The 26,019-nt window shown below is 42.8% G+C and overlaps 1 protein-coding gene across 10 annotated transcripts in view; it reads left to right on the top strand.

The window, feature by feature from the left end:
- The window catches only part of atxn7l1 (ataxin 7 like 1), a 139,021-nt gene that overhangs the window by 105,518 nt on the left and 7,484 nt on the right, over positions 1-26,019 (top strand). For 8 of the 10 annotated variants that reach the window (XM_033037648.1, XM_033037655.1, XM_033037650.1 and 5 more), the window contains 6 exons: positions 2,575-2,867; positions 7,973-8,055; positions 8,694-8,950; positions 10,904-11,096; positions 11,206-11,327; positions 13,505-14,420. In XM_033037648.1, coding sequence (XP_032893539.1) covers positions 2,575-2,867; positions 7,973-8,055; positions 8,694-8,950; positions 10,904-11,096; positions 11,206-11,327; positions 13,505-14,420 — 1,864 coding nt within the window. The remainder of the gene's footprint in view (positions 1-2,574; positions 2,868-7,972; positions 8,056-8,693; positions 8,951-10,903; positions 11,097-11,205; positions 11,328-13,504; positions 14,421-26,019) is intronic. The other 2 variants (XM_033037658.1, XM_033037653.1) reach the window with 1 other exon arrangement.

The following is a 26,019-nucleotide window of genomic DNA, read 5'->3' as shown; positions in this document are numbered from 1 at the left end:
CAAAGCTTCACATGCAGGAATCTTTGAAGTTGGTAGCCATGCTGAGGTAAGTATGCGGGCTTTGTAACACTAAGTGTACAGAAACAGGGATGTTTTGCCAAACATGTGTAAAGTTCTGGTTAGGCTACAACTGGAGCATATTATCCGTTCATCACGCTATGGTGAATGTGCCGACCCTTGACGGTACGAGTTCATTCAACAGACTGGTTTCGGGGATGAGGGATTTTAATCTATAAGGGTACGGTGAATAAGATTAGCTTGTTTTGCTTGCATTAAAGGATGAAGGAAGTTTGATATATGCATGCAACCTTACAACAGGTTTAAAATCCCCCCTTCTCTTAGCTGATGCTACAATGACTCGGGAGATATAAGGATTTGGTCTAAAGACAGAGCATTGTGAGGAAGAGCTTTTTCAAATCCAGAATTCACTGGTGGCAACATAATTAATGCATTAAAGAAGAAATTGAATGGGCACTGGAGGAAAATAAACGGATAGTCAGGGGACGAGACGGAATGGGAATGAGTGGATTGCTATTCTGAGAGATAGCATGAATTAGATGGGCCTAATAGCATTATTTGTATTAGAATGACAGAGGTTGCCCATTGTTTGTTCATCAGTCAGTGTCTCTAAACTGTGGTTATCTATTGATATTCCTTTGCTATTAATGAGACATTGTGGTACACAAACAGGCTGCTGCCTTGTTACTTTGCACTTCAGAGGGATTTAATTTATATATATTAAGCACTCCAAGATGTCCTAAGATTGGGGAAATGCCATTAAAAAAAACTCGTTCTTTGCTTAAGTCTACTTTTAGCTGGTTGGATCTTTGTCTAGATATGATTTAAGTGGGAGTGTAGGGTGAATATGATGTGCTAAATTTGCAGTCTCCTTCAGCCCGCTTCTCCTTTTAGGTACCCATTCTAACCATTACTTCTGTGTCCAATAGTTAGCAGCCTTACCCTGGACCCAATATCAGTTTTAATTTTCTTCTGAATGGAAATTATTTGATAACCCAGATTCTTGATAATGCAGAGTCTTGCTGAAACTTGGATTCATCTTTCACAAAATGATCCATGTAGGGGAGGTAAAGTTTAATGTTGCGGGTTGCAAGTGATTTTTGTGGACTTATCTTCTGATCTGTAATCCTATATTTGTCTGCTGTTTTGTTTGGATCTTCTAGTCATTGAAGATCTGTATCCAGCAAAGTAACAACCACTATCTTTTGCAAAATTATTGTGTGTATAGTTGTTTTAGTGATGCTCGTAAAGCCCCAATCATCTCCTGTAAGCTATGCCAACATCAGCAGCTTTACCGTTAATATCCAATGTTGGGTCAGTTTAACCTCCAACCAACAATCTGATCTTATTTTGCTTGCTTCCCCAGTCGCGGTTCAGATTGACAATTTATTGGACATTATTGACCAACGTTTTGCATTTGTAACATTCAGGCAAGCCTTTTCAATGCCCTGACTGCCAGATAATGTAATATCTATTTTTTTTTTTTTGGATTGTCAAAGGTGACATGCCTTCTCTCTGTTATTAAAACCTTAATTACTTATGCCATCACTGATTCGTAGTTTGTCATGGCAGGATTTCATATAATTAATTCAGTTTGCAATTCTGTTTTGGTGTTAAATTATTTTAGGGTCTTTCTAAGATAGTAATCTTATGTCAAGAAGTAATCTTGTGCATTAAAAAATAAATATCTCTTTTCAATATTTTAGGAAAATTCATCTTTACCACAAGAATTTTGTTCTTTCCTTTCTCTCTTCCATTCCTGTTGGGGGGTTTTTAAGCATTGATAGCAGAAACTAATGCTGGGATTATACCACAAATGATGTGGACAATAGTAACTTGGTCATTGAGTGTTAGAAAGCTGTTGCACCACGAAAGACATATCAGCTGAGCTAGACCTTGTGACACTTGGCCATTACAAGATTGACTAAATCAGGAATTGAAACTCCAACCAAAGACTCTTGCCTTCCATCGTCTCTCCTTTATGTAGCTTGGGTGTGCGGGAGGGAGGAATTAACCTCCAATGAATAAGTATTTGGCTATTTTAGCAAAAAGCATTCTGTTTCACACTGCTCAGCATAACAATGAATTTGGATATGCCATCATTTCTGATCAGCTTTATTACACAGTTTTTGAAATGTTTTTTCACATAACCAAGGCAGAGAATATGTCGATTTGCTGATTGAATTAACTTTTTGAAATCAAAACTAATAGCATCAAATCATTTGTTATTCCTTGTGATTGTAGCTTTGTATAGTTAAACTTCTGGACCTTCTGAGGTTGTCTCAGAATATTTTCTGTAGCTCATTACAAATTAGAAAAAGCTTTTATTCCTCTTTGATTAAACATTGAACGCATCCATTTCATTCTCAAAGAATCGCACATTGTGAGCCTCTAAATTTGATTTTAACAATGCAGGCACGCTACCAAAAATATTCAGCAAATATAGTCAGCATTAATATATTCACGTATAAATTATGCTTTCCATTTGTGCCTGTGAAAGGGTTAACAAACAAAGTAAAATACATTTCTAATTTGTGGGACTTTTTATTCTTGCAGTGTTCCTGTCCCAATTGTAAGCCTTGAGAAGATCCCTAACCTCGTGAAAACAGATGGTGCCAATGTTAAAATGAGTTCCACCTCTGCTACCATCTCCACCACCTCTTCTGCCTCTTCATCTTCCGCACCTTCCGCAAGTTTGGTTAAGTCCGGTTTGACGTCAACTACATCAAAGTCTGTGCCACCTTCACCGGAGAAGATTCTGAATGGAAAAGCAACAGTACCTTCTGCAATAGACAAGAAACATCAGAATGGTACCAAAAGCAGTAACAGGTCTCACAAAAGACTTTCTGGTGAGCATTTCTTTCTGCTTTTTTCTGCTATAAACATATGCATTTGTCATTGTTTACAATAATCATGAGCAGGAAATTACAGGCCAAACAGACAATCTGTGGAGTAGAAAGCTTGATATGGTATACGTCAAAATATTATGTGTTTGGATGAAGTCACGCATGACATTGCTGATACTGGTGGTTGTTCAGATTCAGTCTTCGGCATTCTTAGGGGACAGAAAAGATTAAATCTGCACAAAATAGATTTTGACCAATTAATCCTGCTCAATCAATCTATTCTGGAGGTGTAGTTGTTGATTGCTATCATCAACAATCTATTCACCATTACATGGTTTGGGTTTCATCAGGAAGACCAGTCATCTCCAGACCTCTGCAAAGTATTGGTCCAAGCATATTCCAAGATTTGAACTCCGGAGATGAGATGAGAATAGGTCCCCTATATCTGGACAGGAATTGACTGAGTGTGGCATCAAGATGCCATGGTGAAACTGAGGTCATTGGACATCAAGGAGAAAGTAGTCCAATGGTTGCAGTTGGACTTCACACTGAAGAACATAGTTATGTTTGTTGCACAGCCAAAATGTTGTTTCCAGTCACTACATGCTGGGCTCTTGCTACTATTGCTGATTTTTCCAAACATTCAATATGGAGGAGCACAAATTCCTCAGCTGGGTGAATATGGTAGATATTAATCAGGAGTATGATCCTAAAGGACTTGACAGGATAGATGCTGGGCTGGGCTGACCAGAACTAGGTGTTACATGTCTCCTGAGAGTCTGATAAGAAATTTCATCCATCGTGTATCTTGGAAACCTTTTAATGTAAGCCTCCTGTTGCTTAGCAATTGAATATACGGCCGGCACAGACATCGTGTTCCTGTGTTGTATGGTGCCATATTCAAGACTGAAGTTGGATTATTGAATAGTAAGGAAACTAAAGGACACGTTTTATATATACACTAGTTTAAGTTCACAAGTTCAAGTTCACATTTATTGCCACATGCACCGCATAAGGTACGTTGGAATTTGATTTACCATGCAGCCATACAATCAAAAAGAGCACAATACACAATAGAATACAACATGAACATCCACCACAGTGGAATCAACATTCTTCACTGTGGTGGAAAGCAATAACGTTCAGTCAGTCCTCCTCCTTGTTCATCCGTGGTCAGGGCCATGAACCCTTGGCAGTCGCCACTACAGACGGCCTGATGTACAGGCCCTCTCGTCGGGATGCTCGAAACTCCGACGTTGGGACGGACGGACACTCCGCGGCTTGGAGGTCCCGAATCAGCCGCTTCCTACTTCACGATGTTATAGGCCACCGGCCGGCGGTCGGAGCTCTTCCGCAGCAATCCCCGGCAAGGGATCGAAGGCTCCGCGAAGGAAAGTCCACGCCGCGCCCGCGGCTAGAAGCTACGTAGACCATGACTTCAGGATGTTATTGTCCGCGGGCCTGGGATCGGAGCACTTCTTCTGGCGATCCCCGGCAAGGGATCGCCCGGCTCCGTGATGGAAAGTCCACGCTGCGCCCGCTGCTGAGGTTCTGGGCCCGACTCCAGGAGAGGCCGCACCAATCCAAGCTGTTAGGCCCGCGAGGGAGACAAAGTTGTGTCATGAAGAAAAGTCACATCTCCGTCGAGGCAAGTGACTGAAAAAACAGTTTCCCCCTATTCCCCGCCACCACCCCCCCCCCCCACACACTTTTAAACATACTAAAAACAAAAAAAAGTCGAAGGGACGAACAGCTGCTGGCGAGGCTGCCGGCTTGCCGCCCCATCCGATGTGATACTAAATAATATAGTGCTAAGAAATGGCAATTGGCTCTTAGAAGTGGCATTGAAGTTAGATGGGGTAGTGAGGAAGGCATATAGCATGCTTGCTTCATAGGCCAGAGCATACAATACAAAAGTTTGGGCGTTATGTTGCAATTCTACAAAACACTGGTTGGATGTACTTGCAGTATTGTGAGCTGTTTTGTTTGCCATACTATAGGAAGGATGTAGTTGCACTGGAGTGAGCGCAGAGGAGATTCACTAGGATGTTGCCTGGTTTAAAGGACTTCATTTATGGCAATAGATTGGATAGGCTGGGTTTGTGGAGTGAAGGAGGCCAAGGCGTGATCTAAGTGGTATATAAGATTACAAGAGTAACCCTTCCCCCCCCAAAGAAAAACAAGAGGCTTGGCTTGAAGATGAGGAAAAGGAGGTTAAAGAGGAATTTGAGAGAAATTTTTTGTTTTAATTCAGAGAGTGATTAACATCAGGAACTCAGTGTTAAAGGAGGAGTTGAAGTCAGATTTAAAAGACACGGTTCGGATGTGGGTAAATGAAATTTGTGCACTTGGGCAATAAAGTCAGCATGGACATGGCAGGTATAAGTTCATGAGTTATAGGACATTTGGCCCATCAAGTCTACTCCACCATTCAATCATGGCTGATGTATCTTTCCCTCTCAACCACATTCTCCTGCCTTCTCCCCATAACCCCTGACACCCCTTACCAATCATAAAATCTTGATTGATTTTATCCGTAAAAATACCCAATGACTTGGCCTAGATGGAGCGATTCCAGAGCAGACAAGAAAATATTTCCAGCACTTACAGCTTTTATATCCTCTGTATGTGAAGCTGTTTTTGAACCGACAATGCTCTAATTTGGAATTTGTTGAAACAACCAATTCATCAACAAGATTAGATATTTTACAGACATTTTCAAGGTGTTTTCGATCAAATAACTTTTGCTTTTAGTTACATTGAAATTGAAGATGCATTTACTATCAATAAGGTTGCCACTGTGTATCTGCCCTAAATTTTTTTTTTTAATGGTTTTGTAACTTAAATTGAAATAACCTGTGCTTCAAATTTTAGAAACCAGATTTAAGGCACCATATTTTGAAAAGTAGTAGTTTGATCCAAACATCTATCAACAGGAAATGATTTTGAAATGTGTCCTGAATTATCTAGTTTCATTTCCTGCCTTACTGCAAGTCAGTGCTAAATCAGTTAATGCTGCAGGAGATGGATATATTTTTAAAGTCATTCTGAGGAAAGTTAAATAAACACCAATTTGCTGCCTAAAGCTTTCAAATATCTGAAGCTTTCCAATGTTGGATTAATAATTAAACATGGTTAATGTGCATTTTGCGATATATCTATTTAATTTGCCCATTAAGTTGGTGCTGTTAGCTAATGCTATTTGGGTACGTTAACTTAAATTAACCTCAGTATTTTAACGGAATAGTCAGCTATCAGGGCATCGCCTTGAAATGTTTACATTTTGGATGAGAAGAGGAACAGAGCCAGTCGTGAAGCCCACAAGTTTAAAGAACATTTTTATAATTACCCACTATTTAGTTTATTTTGAATTACAGCGCAGAAGCAACCCCTTCGGCCCACAGACTCCGTGCCGACCAGCAGTCCCCGTACACCAGCACTATCCTACACTCTAGAGGCAATTTACAATTTTACCCAAACCAATTAAATCACTAACCTGTATGTCTTTGGAGCATGGGAGGAAACTGGAGCACCCGGAGAAAACCCACGCGGTCACGGGGAGAATATACAAACACCGATCGAAAGCACACGTGGTCAGGATCAAACTCTACCACTGTGCCACCCACACTGGGCATGCACAGTGGACATACACTATGACATGCAAATGCACAAATCCCACTTGGCTGAGGTAACATAGTGCTTGAAATACTGATATTCCCTTCATTCCTTACTTCTAACTTCCACCCATATGACCTCGCTGGACATTCCTCGCTAAGTATTAATATAGTGTAGGATAGTATTAGTGTACGGGGTGATCTCTGGTCGGCGTGGACTCGGTGGGGCAAAGGGCCTGCACTTTGGGTCCCAGCAAACCCCCAGCTCCACTCCCAATAGTTTAAACCCTCCCAAGTAGCCCCAGCAAAATATTCCTGCCAGGATATTGATTTCCCCCACCTGTTCAGGTGCAACCCATCGTTCTTGCACAGGTCTCCTCTGCCTTAAAAGAGATCCTCATGGTTCAAGAAACTGAATCCTTCCGACCTGCACCATATTCATTTGCCCTGTCCTCCTATTCAAGATTAGTATGAGTGTCAGGGGTTATGGGGAGAAGGCAGGAGAATGGGGTTAAGTGGGAAAGATAGATCAGCCATGATTAAATGGCGCAGTAGACATGATAGGCCGAATGGCTCAATTCTGCTCCTATCACTTATGAACTTATTCTTGCCTTCCCCTAATGCGTAGAAGGGGGACTAATCCAGAAATTACAACCTTAGAAGTCCTGCCTCTTAACTTTCTGCCTAACTCCCTATATATATCTTGCAAGACCTCATTTCTACTTCTACCCTTTGTCATTGCTACCAATGTGTACAACGACCTCTGGCTGCTCACCCTCCCCTTGCCAACGTGCAGGTTGAAGTCATGAAGTTGATCAAAAAAAAATGTTTATACAGCAGTTCACAACAGTAAATGCTTAACTTTGGAAAAATAGAACAGAGAGTAAGATTTGTGATATGCCGTCCTTGAGAATGATTAACACAACCCAACGTCCGACTTACACTCTCTTAGCATTGCAGCAATAGTCCATGTGTACTGAAGCTACATATTCCTGTTATAAATTTCTATGTTCGTTTGAGAATTTAGAACATGATGCTTACACAACTGGCGAGTGGGCTCACATAAATTTGGTTATGAATTTTAAAAAACATTTATTATGTACAAAAGAGACATGCGTGAAAACTATTTTAAAGACTGCATACTCCATATTGCATTTTTTTGAAGGTTTATGTCTTTTGATGTTTCCATAAAAGCCTTTATTTTGTAAGTTTTTTTCTTTCTCAGAAGGTTTGGACACAGCGGTGTGGATTTCTGAGGAAGGCCAGCAGTTCTGCATAGAGCTACTGGTACATCTGTTCACAAACGTTCGGAAGCTTGAGACTTCCACACAATTGCTCCCAAGTGAAAGGGCAGGCCGATAATGCCCCACAATGAGCCTCAGAATCTGGGATCCGTGTGTGTTTTAAAACCCATAGATATCACGAGAGAAATCTTGATATACTTTATCATGGTAGGTGGTTAGTGCATTGAAATGTTTCCTTTCATTTCGACAGAGAGGGAATTTGATCCTAACAGACACTGCGGAGTTACGGATCCTGAGACAAAGAAGCCATGTACAAGGTCACTCACCTGCAAGGTATTCCTCTTGCTCAAAATGATTGGTTGGCTTATTTGTGTTGGAATTTTTAAAGGAGTTTAATTTGCAGCCTGTCGTTATAAGTGCATAATATAGCACCATATGGGCGGCACGGTGGCGTACCAGTAGAGTTACTGCCTTAGCTCCAGAGACCTGGGTTCAATCCTGACTACGGGTGCTGTCTGTACGGAGTTTGTACGTTCTCCCCATGACCTGCATGTATTTTCGCCAAGATCTCGAGTTTCCTCCCAGACTCCAAAGACGTACAGGTTTGTAGGTTAATTGGCTTGGTATAATTGTAAATTGTCCCTAATGTGGGTGGGATAGTGGAAGTGTGCGGGGATTGCTGGTCGGCGGGGACTTGGTGGGTCAAAGGGCCTGTTTCCGTGCTGTATCTCAAAACTAAACTAAATGTTAAGTAATTCACTTTTGTATTCTTAAACATGTAAACAAATGGCAGCAAACATCATAGCAAAATTATTTGTCATGCTTTGAATCGTTATCAACAATGCAGTAAGACATACTATTTACAACTTGGGCAATCCTTTTTAAGTTACCTTTAAGATTTCAAGCATCATTTCACCTGAGATGTAGTGTTTGGCTTCCAGTTTGTAATTTTCCTTCTGGCTTCTTCGCAGACACATTCTCTGAACCATCGGAGAGCAGTGCCAGGTCGAAGGAAACAGTTTGACATTCTTCTCGCTGAACACAAAGCTCGCTCAAGGGAGAAAGACACGGTGAAAGACAAGGAACACCCTCCGGTGTCGAAGGAAACACTTCAGAGCCAGTTACTTCCCACCCAGGAGCAGGTTACAGAATCTTTAACAAACACTGGCTTGGACACTAAAGGTACATCGCCAGCAAAATCCAGACCATCGAATGCTGTCCTTGCCAGGTGAGTCGCACCACGACTGTATTTGTTTGCAATTATCTGGAAGCTAATGGACTAGTTCAAAAGTCTTACCCAGAGATTTCAAGCTGCATTGTGAATGTTTAGCAAGGTTTATACCGAAGACACATGCAAAATACTGGAGTAGCTCAGCGGGTCAGGCAGCATCTCTGGAGAAAAGGAATATGTGATGTTTTGGATCGAGACCCTTCTTTAGACCATACTTCTGACAACAGCATTTTGAATTGCCAAGGAAATGATAGGGCTAATTAATCCATCAGCACAAGTCTGCTGGCCCAGCTACAACAGAAGTAAACTCATGGAGCAGTTTCAGTGCCAGCTATTTGACTGGATCGATGCAACATTATTCCCACCTGGGACCTTTTATTTCAACTCCTGTACTGTAGAGGTGTCATATTGTGGATCTGTGGCTTAAACAGAGGATAAAGCACTGTTCCTCAAGCTTGCTTTGAGCCTTATTATATCATTGCGGAAAGTTGCTGATGGATATGTCGGAGTGGGATGGATGAAAAGTAGAAGCAACAGGGATTCTGAGGTGTACTCTGCTACTTTGACAATTTCCAGTTCCCTGGTCCCAACTAGCTCATCCTTACCATGAACATGTAATGCATCACACAGCCATCTTATATCAAGATGTTCTGAGGATCTTCTGCTTTTGCCTTGAATAGAAAGCCAATGTAAGCGCGTGGAGGTGCACCTCATCCTCCACCTGGGCAGGTAGCAGCCTTCCAGACTCCCCATCATCACATTCTACAATTTAAAACAATGTGCCTGCTTTATATCAGAACTGGCCATTTCTACAGTAAATAATCTGTCGATGTTTTATGCTCAGAATGAAAGGATGTACCTTTGGAATGGAGATGAGAAGGAATTTCTTTAGTCAGAAGGTGGTGAATCTGTGGAATTCATTGCCACAGACGGCTGTGAAGGCCAAATAGTTGGGTATTTTTTAAAGTGGAGATTAACATGTTCTTGATTAGTAACGGCGTCAAAGGTTACAGAGAGAAGGCAGGGGGAATGTGGTTGATGGAGGGAAATAGATCAGCCATGATCGAATGGCGGAGCAGACTCGGAGAGCCGAATGCCTAATTCTGCTTCTATGTCTTATGATCTTATGAGATGCATTCTGAGCAGGAACACTTATTATAAATAATAAGTTTATAAATAATATGTTTATAAATAATAATATAAATATTGTGGGGAGAATGTCATTCTTTCTTTTCATAAAGAACTTCAACCAAATGATTTCTGGAAATCTGGAAGAGAATTCCATCCTAACTAAAAACAAAAACATTGTCGTGTGCTATTGATTACAAAGATGAGGATATATAACAGTTTTCTGCAAAAGTGGGAGCAAAGGAGGAAAAAGCTTGTTGCAGAGCTGAGAAGTTTTGAAATTGGATTGTCTTTTTCTCAAGATTCCAGCCTCTACAGTTCCCCATATCTCCACAATCTTCTAACACTATAGGAATGGTTTCTCCTGTTCCGATTTTCTTCTACTTGTTCCCTTATTCTATCATCAGGCTGGAGGCTTCCAGGCTGTTTTTTACGTATTTTGTTCCATCACATCTTTCAATACATCAAATCACCCCTATCCTTTATTGAAAGGAAAATACCTCCACGTTTTAAATTCTTTCACCATATTTGTACTTCTACATACACTTGGTGGTTGAACCAGAGAATTGTAAGAACAGTTCAGATGAGTTGAAGAAGGAAAGATGAAGAATGGGGTTTGAAAACCACACAGAGGTTTGCAATTTCGACCGTGTGTGGGATACAAGTGACAAAGGATGGATGGGGCCACATGCACTTTGTTCTTGTACTGGCTCGAAGGGCCGAATGGCCTCCTCCTGCACCTATTTTCTATGTTTCTTCCCCTGAAGTTCAATGTGACATACATGCTCTGAAATTAATTGCATATTTATGTTTTGCTTTCAGCAGAGTTTCAGCGACCAACAGCATAAATAATGCGGGTACTGCATCGAACAATGCAACAGCATTGGAATTGCCATTGTCCATAATTGGAGACTTAGCAAGCCGAATGTCCAGTGACGAAGGAGAAGGGGATGGCTCAGAGGAAACCGAGAAACTGGATTGCCATTATTCTGGGCACCACCCCAGGCCACTCGGAGTATGCAGTTTATTTTACTCGTTCGTTCCTTTCAACACTCGAGATTTGTGGATATTTTATTAACCTCGGTGTATGCGGTTTGAAATAATCGCTGTGCATTCTTTTCTAGTATTGCACATTTGGGAGCCACCTGATGGGTAGAGGGTTCTATGTCTTTGACCGAAGATGGAACCGTTTTCGACTGGCACTTAATTCAATGGTCGAAAAGCACCTAAATTCGCAGATGTGGAAGTGAGTCCATTGTCCTCTGGTTTATGAGATTAACAGTTTGAACGTCAATATCATATTTTAACCCCTGATAAAACTTGAGTGTTTTGAAAAATAGTGTGCTTAAATAAAACTTAACATTCACATTTCATGCATGAAATCCCAAACATAACAGATGTGTTTCCACTTCAGCCCAACCGGAGTGTCATTTTTATTGAACTTGCTAGCTAGATGACAAATAATCTAGTGGTAATAAGGCTTGGTGTGCTAAAAAATGTTTTCCTGATTGCCAAGTCAGCTCCATGAACCGGGATGCACCTTATCTATTCTCAGTTAATTTCTTGGAGATCTCGGTTGCAGTGGAGAAATTCTTACTGCAGCATATCATCTGCTAGACGAGGAACTTATGTTGCAAATATGATCTTGGTGAATTTGTTACAAATTATAACAAGAAATCACAAATTTTTTTTTAAACCCTCAGACCTGTCCTATATTCATAGACTCGCACAGCATGGAAACAGGACCTTCAGCTTAACTTCAGCCCACCTCCAGTTTAAATTCCATTTGGAATATTTTGGAGGACCAAGAAACCAAGAACCAAGAACTTGACCACAATGTCCCATCTACCTAGTTCCACCTGCCTGCGTTTGGATCATACCTTCTAAACGTTTCTTATCCACGTATCTATCAAGATGTTTCTTAAACGTTGCAGAAGTAACTGCCTCAACTACCTCCTCCAGCAGCTCGTTCCATATTCCCATCACCCTTTGTAAAAAAAAGTTACCCCTCAGGCTCCTCTTAAACGGGATCTGGGGGTCCTTGTTCATCAGTCACTGAAAGTAACCATACAGGTGCAGCAGGCAGTGAAGAAAACGAATGGCATGTTGATCTTCATAACAAGAGGAGTTGAGTATAGGAGCAAAGAGGTCCTCCTGCAGTTGTACAGGGCCCTAGTGAGACCACACCTGGAGTATTGTCTGCAGTTTTGGTCTCCAAACTTGAGGAAGGACGTTCTTGCTATAGAGGGAGTGCAGCGTAGGTTCACGAGGTTAATTCCCGGGATGGCTGGACTGTCATATGTTGATAGATTGGAGGAGCGGCTGGGCTTGTATACTCTGGAATTTAGAAGGATGAGAGGGTATCTTATTGAAACATATATGATTATTAAGGGTTTGAACACGCTAGAGGCAGGAAACATGTTCCCAATGTTGGGGAAGACCAGAACCAGAGGCTATAGCTTAAGAATAAGTGGGAAGCCATTTAGAACGGAGATGAGGAGAAACCTTTTTACACAGAGAGTAGTGAGTGTGTGGAATTCTCTGCCTCAGAGGGCGGTGGAGGCTGGTTTGCTGAATGCTTTCAAGAGAGAGTTAGATAGAGCTCTTAGGGATAGCGGAGTTAAGGGATATGGAGAGAAGGCAGGAACGGGCTACTGATTGTGGATGATCAGCCATGATCACATTGAATGGCAGTGCTGGCTCGACGGGCTGAATGGCCTACTCCTGCACTTATTGCCCATTGTCTATGAATCTTTCCCCCCTCACGTTAAACCCATGGTTCTCAATTCCCCTACTTTGGGCAAGAGACTCTGCATTTACCCGATCTATTCCTCTCAAGATTTTGTACACTTCTATAAGATCACCCCTCATCCTCCTGTGCTCCAAGGGATAAAGTCCTAGACTGCTCAACCTCTCCCTGTAGCTCAGGCCCTCGAGACCTGGCCATATCCTCGTACATCTCCTCTGTGCCCTATCCAGTTTAACGATATCTTTCCTATAACATGCTGCCCAAATACAGTACCCTTGACTTCCCCAACTGTATTAGGACATCACAACTTCTATACTCTAGATAGACACAAATTGATGGAGTAACTCAGTGGGACTGGCAGCATCTCTGGAGATAAGGAATGGGTGACGTTTCGGGTCAAGACCTTTCTTCAGTCTGAAACGTCACCTATTCCTTCTATCCAGAGATGCTCCTAGTCCCGCTGATTTGCCACTGCATTTTGTATCTATCTCCGGTGTAAACCAGCATCTGCAGTTCCTTCCTACTCGCTATACTCTATATTACAAGGAGAGTGAAATTACAAAGTTTTCCTCCCTTTTATGCCATTTTTGTAAATATAGATATTACACTGAGATATTAGTTCCAACAATGAAATACTAATTCACATAATTGTTCTTTGTCTCTTACAATTTTAGGAAAATTCCTCCTGCAGCAGACAGCCCGATGCCATCTCCTACAACTTTTTCCACTTCAGTGCTTCAGCCTCTGAGCAGCCCTTCTGCGGTTTATCTTCCTTCGAGCTCAGCAATTACTCCTTCTTACGTGATGACAGCGCCAATGCTGTCCTCGGCAGGCTTCGTGACCGCCACGGACACCAATCCCATCATGTCGTACAACGCCACCTTCCCACATGCAGCGACTGCGTTTAGTTTGAAGGATTCTGCCTTCAAGGCCCCATCGTTACTGTCGCCAGTACCCGCTGTTGTACCTTCCCCGTCGCTCAGTAAACCGCCGAAAACGAAAGGCAGCAGATCGTCCAAAGTCAAGGACCTCCCTTCCCGCAGCGATCGGGGCTCGTGTAACAAGAGGAAGAAACTGCCCCCACCTGTCTCCTCCCCATTTCCATCAACATTACAGAGCTCAGCAACAACGTCGCCATTTTTAGGGTCGCACAAGAGGATCTGTATACTGAACCTGGGCACTGCATTGAACTCATTTCCAGCCGCATCCTCCTACAGCGCAATGTCTGTGCACAATACGAACAATGGAACCAGTGCCAAAATAGATCCCTCAGGACGGACTACTTTGCCTGGCAGCTCGACGGACTCTATTAAACACATGAGCATGGTGGTAAGCAGTATTGACCCCACTCTCTCTGTTTCCTCCTTGGTGCACCATACAGGGGACCATGCACTTGTAGCACATAATGCGATGTCTTCGCTGCCGCTCACTTTTGACAAGTTGGAAGGCAAAAAGCGGAAAAACTCTAGTTCCAACAGTAAATCCAGTAAAATAACCAAAATGCCTGGTATGAACAGTGTTCACAAACGGAGTGCAGCCAACGTCATGTCTTCAGTCTCGGAAGCTTCAAACAATTCTGTCTCTCGCCAGGTAAGAACTATGAATACACTCTCCATCTTTAAGTAAACCTAATCTTGGAATGTCAATGTTTTTTGTTTGAATGTACAGACACTCCCCGACTTACACAATCCTGACTTGCGTCAACTCGCATTTGAGTAGACAATTCTGTACTTAGTCCCTAGTGCAATCAAGGTAGTGTGTAATTTCCGCAACACTGTACGATCACTCAAGTACATGTCCAAAACCAGCCGGCAATGGCGGCGGTGCTGGCCCAGATGGCCCTGCGCTGCAGAAAGTGCCCCGGACGCAGCCAGAGGCCGCTGAGAGAGTTAATACACTCAGTGAGTTATTTCGGCAAGGCATGATTCTTCAGGCGTGAGTGCCTGTATTACTGGTAAAATATGGATTATTGGATCATTGATCTCTGTGCTCTGCATGGGTTCAACCTGTATACTAATCAATTGTTGCAATTTCCGTATTGCGGCACTGACAACACTGGATGAATTTAGACACAAAATGCTGGAGTAACTCAGCGGGACAGGCAGCATCTATGGAGATAAGAAATGGGTGACATTTCGGGTCGAGACCCTTCTTCAAAGTTCTGAAGTCTGAAGAAGGGTCTCGACCTGAAACATCACCCATTCCTTCTCTCCAGAGATGCTGCCTGTCCCACTGGGTTACTCCAGCAATTTGTGCATATCTTTGTTATGAACCAGCATCTGCAGTTCCTTTCCACACACTAAATTAATTTAATTGGTTTTGGGCAATGGGACGTGCTGAGATTATGAAAGCTGTTATCAAAATGAAAGCTTCTTTATCTTCAGCGGAGGTTAGGGACATATGTAAATCCCCAGTTGGAACTGAGTTGTGGAGAAGATAGACAAAATTACAGGAAAGGAATATTACCTTTATATTCATTACGTTCTTAATTTGAAAAGTCAATGGACACATTAATTTCTGGGGATCAAAATTGGTTTAATGGCATAGAGGCGCTTAATATATTTTTTAGTGCAATAATGCTGTTGGTTTGTAATTTCCTGTTGAGAACCAGCCACCTCATATTTCACTTGGGAAGCTGACAACCCAGTGGTATGTTTTGATTTCTCTAATTTCAAGTAAGCCCTGCATTTCCACTCTCTCTCCGCTCCTTCCTCACGCAAGTTGGCCTGCCAGTTCCACTGTTCACAACCATATATCCCTTCATTATCACCTCTTCCACAGCCAACAGTGGACTATTGTGGGCTCCACCTTTCCTTGGTTATCAGTGCCGGCTCTGATTTGTTCTGTACCTTTTCATACTTCTAGCTTCCCCTCCCCCCTGACTCTCAATCTGAAGAAGGGTTTTGACCCAAAACATCACCTATTCCTTATTAAAAACAACTCCATAGTTGTGCAAGAGGTGGGTGCTGGTGTTCCGTTGACGAGATAGGCTTAGGGTTGATCAGACTTCGCCCTTCTTCAGACTCATCCCGGCCCAAAACGTCACCCATCCATGTTGTTCTGCAATGCTGCCTAACCCGCTGAGTTACTCCAGCACTTTGTGGGCTTGTTTTAAGGTTGAGTAGGTTGACTGAAACACCTTATGAAAGTAGCTGTTCCTGAACTTGGTGGTGTTGGTCTTAAACCAACGAATGTTGGGGGAGAGAATGAATGAATACTTTGTTGTCACACCAATGGTATACAACGAGTCGCCACATAAAGATACTCATCGTTAATATGTTCCCATCAAAAGCAAGTCCCTACTTTCTTTCTTCTAAATATTACACTCTATGTATGAAGTTTGTATATGACAGGAAGGAGCCTCGCTGTTATGGGTGATAACGATTGTTCCCGACTATCAAGATTCAGTGCATTGTTATTCTGTCTGCCTCCCTCCCATCCCCAAAATGCAGCAAAAGTACTCGTAAATTCCTGAAACGAGCGGAGAAGGAGATTGCAGAATGAATGCGGGGATCGGGAGGTGGCCGGTCACGGCTTGGAACTCGGGCAGAGTAGATGAGGGCATTGTTACCTTTTGCGTCCTGTGCAGAAATTGCAAATTGTCCAGACAGAAATGTCTGAGAGTGGGCTCAACCAGGGAGATCTCGAAAGAACTGCCAACAACCGAGTGAGGTGGAGGACATTTGTCAATGGCTTATGCTCCCTGGAGGAGCAAAGGGCTTAAGGAAAAGAAGAAGAAGAGGAAGTACAAAGGTGTTGTGTCACTGTAAGAACCAGGTTAATGTGAAACAAGATGGACACAAAATGCTGGAGTAACTCAGCGGGACAGGCAGCATCTCTGGAGAGAAGGAATGGGTGACGTTTCAGGTCGAGACCCTTCTTCAGTCTGTCTCTGGAATGTTTCCTACACAATGTGAAACAACCCAGGATTATCTGTTATCATATTTCACTTCAGAAAAATTATATCCCATTGTAAAAAACTAGAAAATCCCCCCAGCATTTATGCAGTTGAGATTCTGGGCATATGTTCTCGAAAGGTACTTTGAGGTGATATAAGGGTGCCTTTACATATTACTGTTTCTAGGCAGGAAAACACATCAGGTGCTCTATCCTCTGTCTTGCTATTTCTCAAAATAACTTCCATTTGTAGATGACTTCCTCTTAATTTAGAAAATTGAGAGTTGACCTGGAGGGGACTTTTAAAATGATGACATCGTTTGATAGAGTCACTGTGAAGAGGTGTGTATTTTTGCATCCTATTATTGCAAGAGAGTCGTTTATAAAGCCAGTTAGAGATTCTCATTGTCCAGAAAGTGGTTAGAATGCCAAACTTGGCAATGAGTGGGTTAGTTGCAGACAAAAGTGTGGATTCATCTGATGGGGAAACTGGAAAAGTAGATCAGGGGGAAATGAATAGAAGGATGTGCCAGTGGGAGTATGTGGTGACTTGCGTAAAGCCTGAACCAGCAAAGTTCAAGAGGGATTCAATTGCATCTTTCTGTGCCTTAAACTCAATGCCATTCTGTTTTAGCTCAGAAACCACACTTTGAATGCTGTAGGCTGATTGGCTTGGTAAATGTAAAAATTGTCCCTCGTGGGTGTAGGACCCAATCAGCCTACGAACCAGTACGTCTTTGGTGTGTGGGTGAAAACCGGAGCACCCGGAGAAAACCCACGCTGATCACGGGGAGAAAGCACAAATTTCGTACAGACAGCACTAGTAGTCAGGATCGAACCTGGGTCTCTGGCGCTGTAAGGCAGCAACTCCACTGCTGCGCCACCGTGCCGCACAGTAGTTTGTGAAGGGTTAACCACATATGTCCACAACAATTGAGGATCACCTGTTCTACACTCTCCTTGCAAAATGTGCACTGGTTCATCAGTAGCAACAGGTGTTACTGATCCAATTTAATCATATTTTTAATCATCTTTGTGACAGATGTCAGCTTTCGGGTTGGAAGCTGATTTAGAAATTGCTGCACCAAAATAGTAAGAGTAAACGAGAACTTACCAGTTCGAAGTTTGATCGTTATTTTATGAGGAGTACGTTGAGGGAATACGTGAAGAACCCCGCCAGGACGCATGCGTGTCATTCTTCAAAGCAACGGTGTGAAATCACAGATAACTGTAATGACTGAACATAGTAAGATTAGAGAAGAAAATACCAGTTGAGTATATGATCAAGGGTGGGAGCGGAGGGCACGTATTCCCTCAACGTACTCCTCATAAAATAACGATCAAACTTCGAACTGGTAAGTTCTCGTTTGATCTTACTATTTTACTTCGGAGTCACGTGAGTGACTACATGAAGATTTCAAAGCTCTGTGATTTCATGCCGTGGAAACGAGTCCATGCATCACATCTGCCTTAATTGACTGTGGGAGGAATTGTGTTAACATGTTTAGACATGAATCCAACATTGAAATCCATGATAAATTGTTAACAACAAATTATAGCCCCTATTTATGGGGTGAAATTATATTACAGAACTTAAAATTGGCTCTGCAAAGTTCCAGTTTAACTACTGGTTTGTGGTAGAATAGTTGGAACATTTTCCCCTGATCCATCCTGCTGTCTCGAGGATTTGGTTCATTGGTACATCCAACTCCATAGCTGCCGATGTAGTTGCAGCCCTGGTGGAATAAGATTTGAATATGTTAGTATCCACCCCAGCTGTTGTTAAAACCTGTTTCAGCCATCTGGAAATAGTTTGAACCGACACTTTTTTGTGGGTTTGTTTGTGGCTGATTAGTAGCGCCATCTCATAGCCTCAGATGTTTTTGGTGTTCTCCATATAGAACAATAATTGTCTTATTATACAGAGACGATATCTGTAGGGTAATCCCTAAATTCTATTTTGAGGCCTGATGATCCCGGTCTGTTCTGTTTGACTAATTCGTAATATGAAACGTTATATTCCTGTTGAAGAAGTCATAGTCCAGCCTTAACTTATGTACGACTGTACCCTTAGAGCCGTGACCAAAGCCATCAGCATGACTGTTTTGTGCGTCAGTCTTTGCAGGGACAGAGCTGTTGCTGGAGACCAATTCTTTAGCAACGTTAGGGCAATACTCGTATCCCATTTAGAGAGTACCTGGTTCTTGGGGGATAGATATTAAAAATTCCCCTCATAAGTTTGGTTACCAGGGGTGAGTCCCAACAGAATGACGCTCTGATCCTCGCCATAGATATGTTGATAGGGCACTTCTGGCGCAGTTAATGGCACTGTAACTGAGCCCCTCATCATAATGGAGGCCTGCCAGGAATTCGAGAACAGACATTATGTTCATCAAACTGTAGGTCATGTTGTTTCTGTGACAATATATCTCACATTTCCTGATGTATACCAGATATAGTTTTTGGTGGACTGTCTGTGGCCCGCTGAGATAATGTTCAATGTTCGGTCCGCCAGTCCCAGTTGCAGTAGAGGTTTCTTTAGACTCTACAAATTGATAGGTTTGTTGTTTTTGACATGGATGGGTTCCCCTGTTACGGGATGAACCAATAATCTGGTTGTTTCAGGATGGTGATGCATGGTTAAACCCCATGTTGAGTATCACAGGGAACCATGGTTAAGTAGGCCAATCGGCACTACCAATTAACAGACGCTGAGTCTTGTTGTATTTTTCGTAATACCCGACTGATGATGCAGAAAAGGAGAGAATGCATAGATAAACAATTGCCCCCTCAATGCAGTGAAAAGCATCTCTCCCTGCTGTCCCAGGTCTGGTTCCCAAGAAACATAGTTTGGTAACTGGTGATTAAGTCTTATTTTATTGAATTTGCGTGACCTGATGTCTGTCACTGAATTTTGGGTTACCTGGTAGGTAAGTAGCTGATATTCCAATATTTCTCTGGATACACCCTTACAAATTGTATTAGTCAGATTGTCACTCTGTAGTCTAACACGCTGGTGATTTATCCCAGAGCAGTATGACTTTAGGCCATAGAACGCACCCCACATTTCCAGGTAGTTTATGCCCAGTGTCTGTGATAATGATGCCTCCTGTGCCTTTCATCTACCTCCACAGATGGAGATGGAAATTGGTAGTACCCCAACCAAGCGCACTGGCATCAGTTTGTAGCACCACTAAGGGTTTGCTGATAACGATAGGGTTGGAACAATGCCGAATGTTATCCCTCCACCATTTTAATTCCATAAGCTTTGATTGGTGGCTTATTGGTCTGTCGAAATGACCAGTATTAACTTTGAGTGTTTGTATTTTGCCCTTTGTATATTTTTGGTAATACAAAGGTCCAAATTGTGTGGCTGGAAAGGCAGACACTATATGTCAATTATACTTGCTACCAATCTGATAGACGGTTCACTGATGTCAATGGGGTTGTTGCAGGCCTCAGTTAAGACTGTAGCCTTGTCCTTTGGTAAAGTCACCGACATGTGAGCTGTCAATAGTGAACCCCAAATAATCCATTGTGTTGGTAGGAGTTAGTTTAGATTTAACTGGATGGATGATAACCCCAGTTTTCACCCAATTGTATGGTGGCTGTTACAGCTAGTTAGGCCAACTCCAAAGTTATGCCCACAATTAGTATGATCATATGATTATGTATTTGGTAGAGCTCTATACTGCCAGAGCTGCCCCATCCAGTTGAATTTTTTAAAATAACGTTTGTGATCAGTCCGTGTAGGCACTGAATAGTAAGCATCTTTTAGGTCGATGCTAGCCATGGAGTAGCCTTTGGAAATTAGTCCTTTAGCAGTTACCAGTTCCCATTTTGTACTGAATATATAGTACAATGTAATCCAGCCAATCGTGTTGGATTTACCCATTACCCCTTTTGCACAATTCAATGGTATATCCCTGGATACTGCTTAGGATATAAGTGTCTGTAGTTAATATACACCATGTATCCAAAAGAGTGTAATCTCCCACCAATGTGTGTATTATCCACTCTTCCTATAATTTGTAAGGGACCAGACCCACCTACCTCCATTGTTACCAGTGGAAGTTTGCTTCTTCTGTGTGGTCTTCGTGGAGGTTGAGGCGCCGGTGTCTGGGTTTGTTTTTGGGTTGGGGGTTTGCGCATCTTCCAGAAAGGCCGGTCTGGGCTATGGTCTAAAAGACCGCTGTCCTGTATGCCCGGCCTTTGAGCTTTCACCAGCTTCTCATGTTCTGCTGGTGGGTGCATAAGGGTGCTGTCTTTGGCTGTAGGAGATCCTTAATGTTGTCGCCTTTATGAGCCCCAGGGCTTTCCTAAGTCCTGCTCCGACATGTTTCCAGATGCTATTTCCACGACTGGAACATTCAGGGATGCGCAGTTTCCTGGTCCCAAGTATTTTTGCAGTGGTGTCCATCGTGGTCTGGCTGTATGTATTTGGACACCATGACCAGTAGATTTTGCCTTCCTGCACCCCCTGCACACTTGTAGTTTTGTTCGTCAAAACCCCTCTTCAGGGTCAGCCCAGAATTGACCCCCCAGTACTCCCCTCTGACGAGGGAGATGCACTGTTCAGCCCTACAAGAGGTGCTGCTGTGGGTTTTACATAGTGCCCACAGTGACTAGACTCCATCTCCCGGAGCCTGTCATGTTGGAGCTCGGCTCCATAAGCCGCTCCAACCGGCTCCAGCGCTCACGGTCACTGGCCGCCCAAAGTCGGACTCATCAGTCCTCGACTCTTTTGGTTTTCTTCTTGCCTTCCCGCCCAGACGCAGTGTTTAATCTGGCCGGTGCGGTGGCGAAGACGGGCACAGCTGTTCCCTTACGGGTGATTCCTGTGCCGCCGGCCGCTGCTGGCGTCCGCAACTCCGCGGTCTTCCCCCGCCAGCTCTGGTCGACTTCTTTGCCTTGTGCATGTTTCCCCCCACCTGTAGAACAGTATGGGAACAATAAAGACCGCAGTATCACTTGCCTGCAGGTCCAGGCTTAAAATTTGCCGTTAAGGGTAGCAATGTTACAAAATTTTGAGATTTTAAAAATCAAGTCTGCAATTTATCCCATCAGATAAAGCATAAAAATAAGTTTAATTTGACACCTAATTCACTTTCATATCTCAAGTATTTAAAAAGTTATGGCCATTTTCATACTCGGAAATGAGCATCTTGTTCCCTATTGATTTTCTATGGACATAACAAAAAAGCTGTGATCGTGAACAGTCAAAAGCCCATAACTTTCTTAAAAATTAAGAGAACTGAATGAAATTTTCAGTTATCATAGATTGAAGCATTCTGAAACAAATATAAAATAATCTTACTTGGATGACCTGAAATTAAAGCATATAATTAGTTTACCTAATTGTAGCTAATTTCAGACTTCAATTACTAGATCTAAACATCTATCCATTTCTTAATAAATGATTAACATTTTTAAATAGCCTAAATGTCCAAATAATATTCACAAATAATTCACAATAAAACATGATTTTTAAATCTCATTTACATTAATTTATAGGCCAAATGGAAGGAATTCAGTGTTCAATTGCTGTAAATAAATGCCCATTTTAAATCAGCTTTCCAGTGGGTCCCTGTGGAACGCGCTGGTTTAGAACGTTCACATTGCGGTAGATTTGTGCCCCAAATGCCCAGAAAAATACGGCGGGATATAATGGGCCCAAAATGAGCTACTCGCAACATTAAACTTTGTATAAAGGGATCTTAAGAAGCCCTTTTTAATGTAAAAATATACAGCCTAACTTCAGTTGTCTGCTTTATGAGACCCTGCGGTTGCTGGTGGTCGCGGGTTTATAGATTGATTTTTAAACTACTATAACTATTATTCAAGGCCTTTAAAACTAATAATAGCTTTTGCGACGGGGTCTTTCAGCGATTTTTCGTTAATAATTAACTAGGCTGAACATCTTCGATTTGAACAGCCTAGAGAAAATCGCGTTTTAAACCCGCCCCCTCTAAACGGCGCCAAAATCGCGCACATCCGCAGCGACAGATTTTCAGCGACGCTTCAGGTAGGCTTTGCAACATACCTATTAAGGGGGAACGTCTTCCACCCCTCCTCCTGCCGTTTTGACTTATCAAAGCCAACGGCTCCATTCTGTATAGTCTCCCGCCCAGCCATGGTGTCTAATCTGGCCGGTGCGGGAGCGAAGTCAGGCACAGCTGTTCCCTTACGGGTGATTCCTGTGCCGCCTGCCGTTGTTTGCACAGCTCTCCATGTTTCCCCACCTGTGAAACAGTATGGGGAGAATAAAGACCGCAGTTTCACTTACCTGCAGGTCCAGGTTTAAACTGTCGCTACGGGGGAACGTCATTCCACCCCGCCTCCTGCCGTTTCGACTTGTCAAAGTCGACGGCCCCATTCTGAATAGTCTCCCGCCCGGCCGTGGTGTTCTGGCCGGCGCGTGACCAAAAGTCGGCACAGCTGATCCCACTTACGGGGCTTGTGCCTTCAGCTGCTGCTGGCTCCCGCAACTTCGCGGTCCTCCCCAGCCAGCTTCACTCGCAGCACTTGTGGACACTATTTTGTCCAGCTTCCCCCCCCCTGTGTAAAAACAGCGCAGGGACAAACACTACCGCAGAGTAAATCACTTACCTGCAGGTCGCGGTTTCAAACTTACCGCTGCGGGGGAACGCTCCACCCCGCCTGTCGTTTCGCAAGCGTGAAAGCGATATGACACGCATGCGTCCTGGCGGGCTTCTTCACGTAGTCACTCACGTGACTCCGAAGTAAAATACCATCGACATTGGATTGGCAACTCATCCAGTCATAGATTGACAGAGCAAACATTTCCATAAATCTGAAATATGTTACAGATCCAGATTCTAAACTCAGTTATTTCTCTCCGATAGACCTCTTTTTATTTATTTTCACGACATTACTGCCTTTCCCGAACCCTTTGATTATGATTGCGGTAATATCATTAATGTTTTTTTCTGAAATAATCACTGCTGGCACCATGCACTGTAACGGACAACTGAACACAGATAGTATTCTGTCTTGTGACTAATTTATCAAGCGGTAAATGAAGAGTCGGTGAATGTTGCCACAGCTATGACAACTTGCACTAATCCTGCTTAGCAGCACCCAATCTGTAGTTTACTATGTCTTAGTAAAGTTCTGAACATGTCTTAGTTCTGGACAGAGACGATTAACAAGGTTTAAACAGTGCTGGAGTAACTCAGTGGGTCATGGAGCATCTCTGGAGGACGTTGAAAGATGACGATTCGGGTTGAGAATTCAGCAAGAAAGGGTCGATTTGCAGGGTTGCAGCATTACGAGTTTTAAACTAGTTAAGGGTTAAGGTAACAGGGATCTGGGCAGGCCAGCATGGAGATGACCAAAGTCGAGATTTAGGAGAAATGTGGGGATGAGGTACAAATAACATTACGTGATTGAGGAAAAAAAAGTTTAAATGGTTTGGTGAACTCAGGAAATTAAAAATCTCAGATGTGATTTCTTGCCATATATCAGGAAATATTTTATCCAGCTCATTCATGATCTGCCATTGATGGCAGGCTAAGAAGAATGACATTGGTTAGCAAATCAATTTGCGGACAAAAAGAGATAGATTGCTGTCGGTTGAACTCATATCTATGGATAATGTAGGACACAAAGTGCTGGAGAAACGCAGTGGTTAGGCAGCATTCCTGGAGAACATGGATACATTTGTGTTATTGAGAGGAAAGAATAAACATGTATCGGTCAAGGATGGGATTGTGCGTCTTCCTAAATTTAAATGCCGGTGTGCAGAGAAAAACAAGAGCATTGCTTGAGTTAAACTGGCTTTGCTGGAATATGTATGATTGGAGTCCAAGGAACCACTAAGGAAGTGCGGTGGAGGAGGTTACATTTGTCAAACATCATAGCAGTGGCATGGTCACAATCTCAAAGAATGCTGCATATATTTTGGAAGAGATCTGTCTTGGTGCTGTGGCTTGTTGTTGTGCAAGAATGCCAGGGGCCAGTGAGTTGAAGTGAACAGCAACTGCACTGAGACGCATTGCCTCTTATCACGATAAAAAAAAAATGTTAACATATTTTGTGTTTTATTTTTCTCTTGCACTTGAAATTCTGGGAGCAGAAAAATATCAATTGGATGAGGAATGACCATTCAGCTCATTAACTTTGTGCCTTCCATAGATCATATAGAGAGCATCTGACCCTGACCAATTTACAATTTATTTAATCTCTTAGTGAGGTGCCACACACATGCATGTTGTAAGAAGATTAGGGTCAATAAAATATTTATTTGATTCCTTAAGGTAATTTGCAAACTGGCAGCATTTTAATCGAATAGGTTACAGTCATAATCTTCAGGTGACATTTAGATGTTTAGTTTAGTTTAGAGATACAGCGCGGTACAGGCCCTTCGGCCCACCGAGTCCGCACCGACCAGCAATCTCCGCATATTAGCACTATCCTACGCACACTAGGGACAATTTACATTTTTTATACCAAGCCAATTAACCTACAAACCTGTATGTCTTTGGACTGTGGGAGGAAACCGAAGATCTCGGAGAAAACCCACGCAGGTCACTGGGAGAACGTGCAAACTCCATACAGACAGAACCCGTAGTCGGGATCGAACCCGGGTCTTCAGCGCTGTAAGCACTGTAAAGCAGCAACTCTACTGGTGCGCCACCGTGCCGCCCTACATATGTTATATAAATGATCGGTCATCACACTGAATACGGGAGTTGGGATACTCTGGTTTTGTCGCTGTCTGACAAACCTGTACGTCTTTGGAGTGTGGGAGGAAACTGAAGATCTCTGAGAAAACCCACACATGTCACGGGGAGATTGAACAAACTCCGTACAGACTAGCACCCGTAGTCAGGATCGAACCCGGGACTCTGGCGCTGTCAGGGCAGTAACTCGACCGCTACTCCAACCCGCCGCCCTTTACGAAGTTACAAACCCTCAGCAATCTTCTGGCTGCATGGCAACAATGCCACAGCAGATCACAACAGAACTCCACAGGTCTATTTTAAGGCAAGAAATCATTATCTGCTGATTTTCATTGCCAAGCAGATTTGCAATTGGCTCCAAGCACGCCATTATTTCCATGTACTTTAAAATATCCACATGCAGACATTTTAACAAAATAACCTTTTTTTCATCCCTTGTGAATTGTACAAAATTTGTGAAGCATGACTTTCTATATTTACATCCAAACATTAGTATTGGCCTTTGCCTGAGATCCCCATTGTTATCAGACTGCAGGCTATTCAGTTCACTCCATATAATACCAAGAAACTGCAGAAAGACTTGGATG

The sequence above is a fragment of the Amblyraja radiata genome, chromosome 19, assembly GCF_010909765.2.
Source record: "Amblyraja radiata isolate CabotCenter1 chromosome 19, sAmbRad1.1.pri, whole genome shotgun sequence".
In the NCBI taxonomy this organism is placed as follows: Eukaryota; Metazoa; Chordata; class Chondrichthyes; order Rajiformes; family Rajidae; genus Amblyraja; species Amblyraja radiata.
This window is presented reverse-complemented; position numbering and strand designations above follow the sequence as displayed.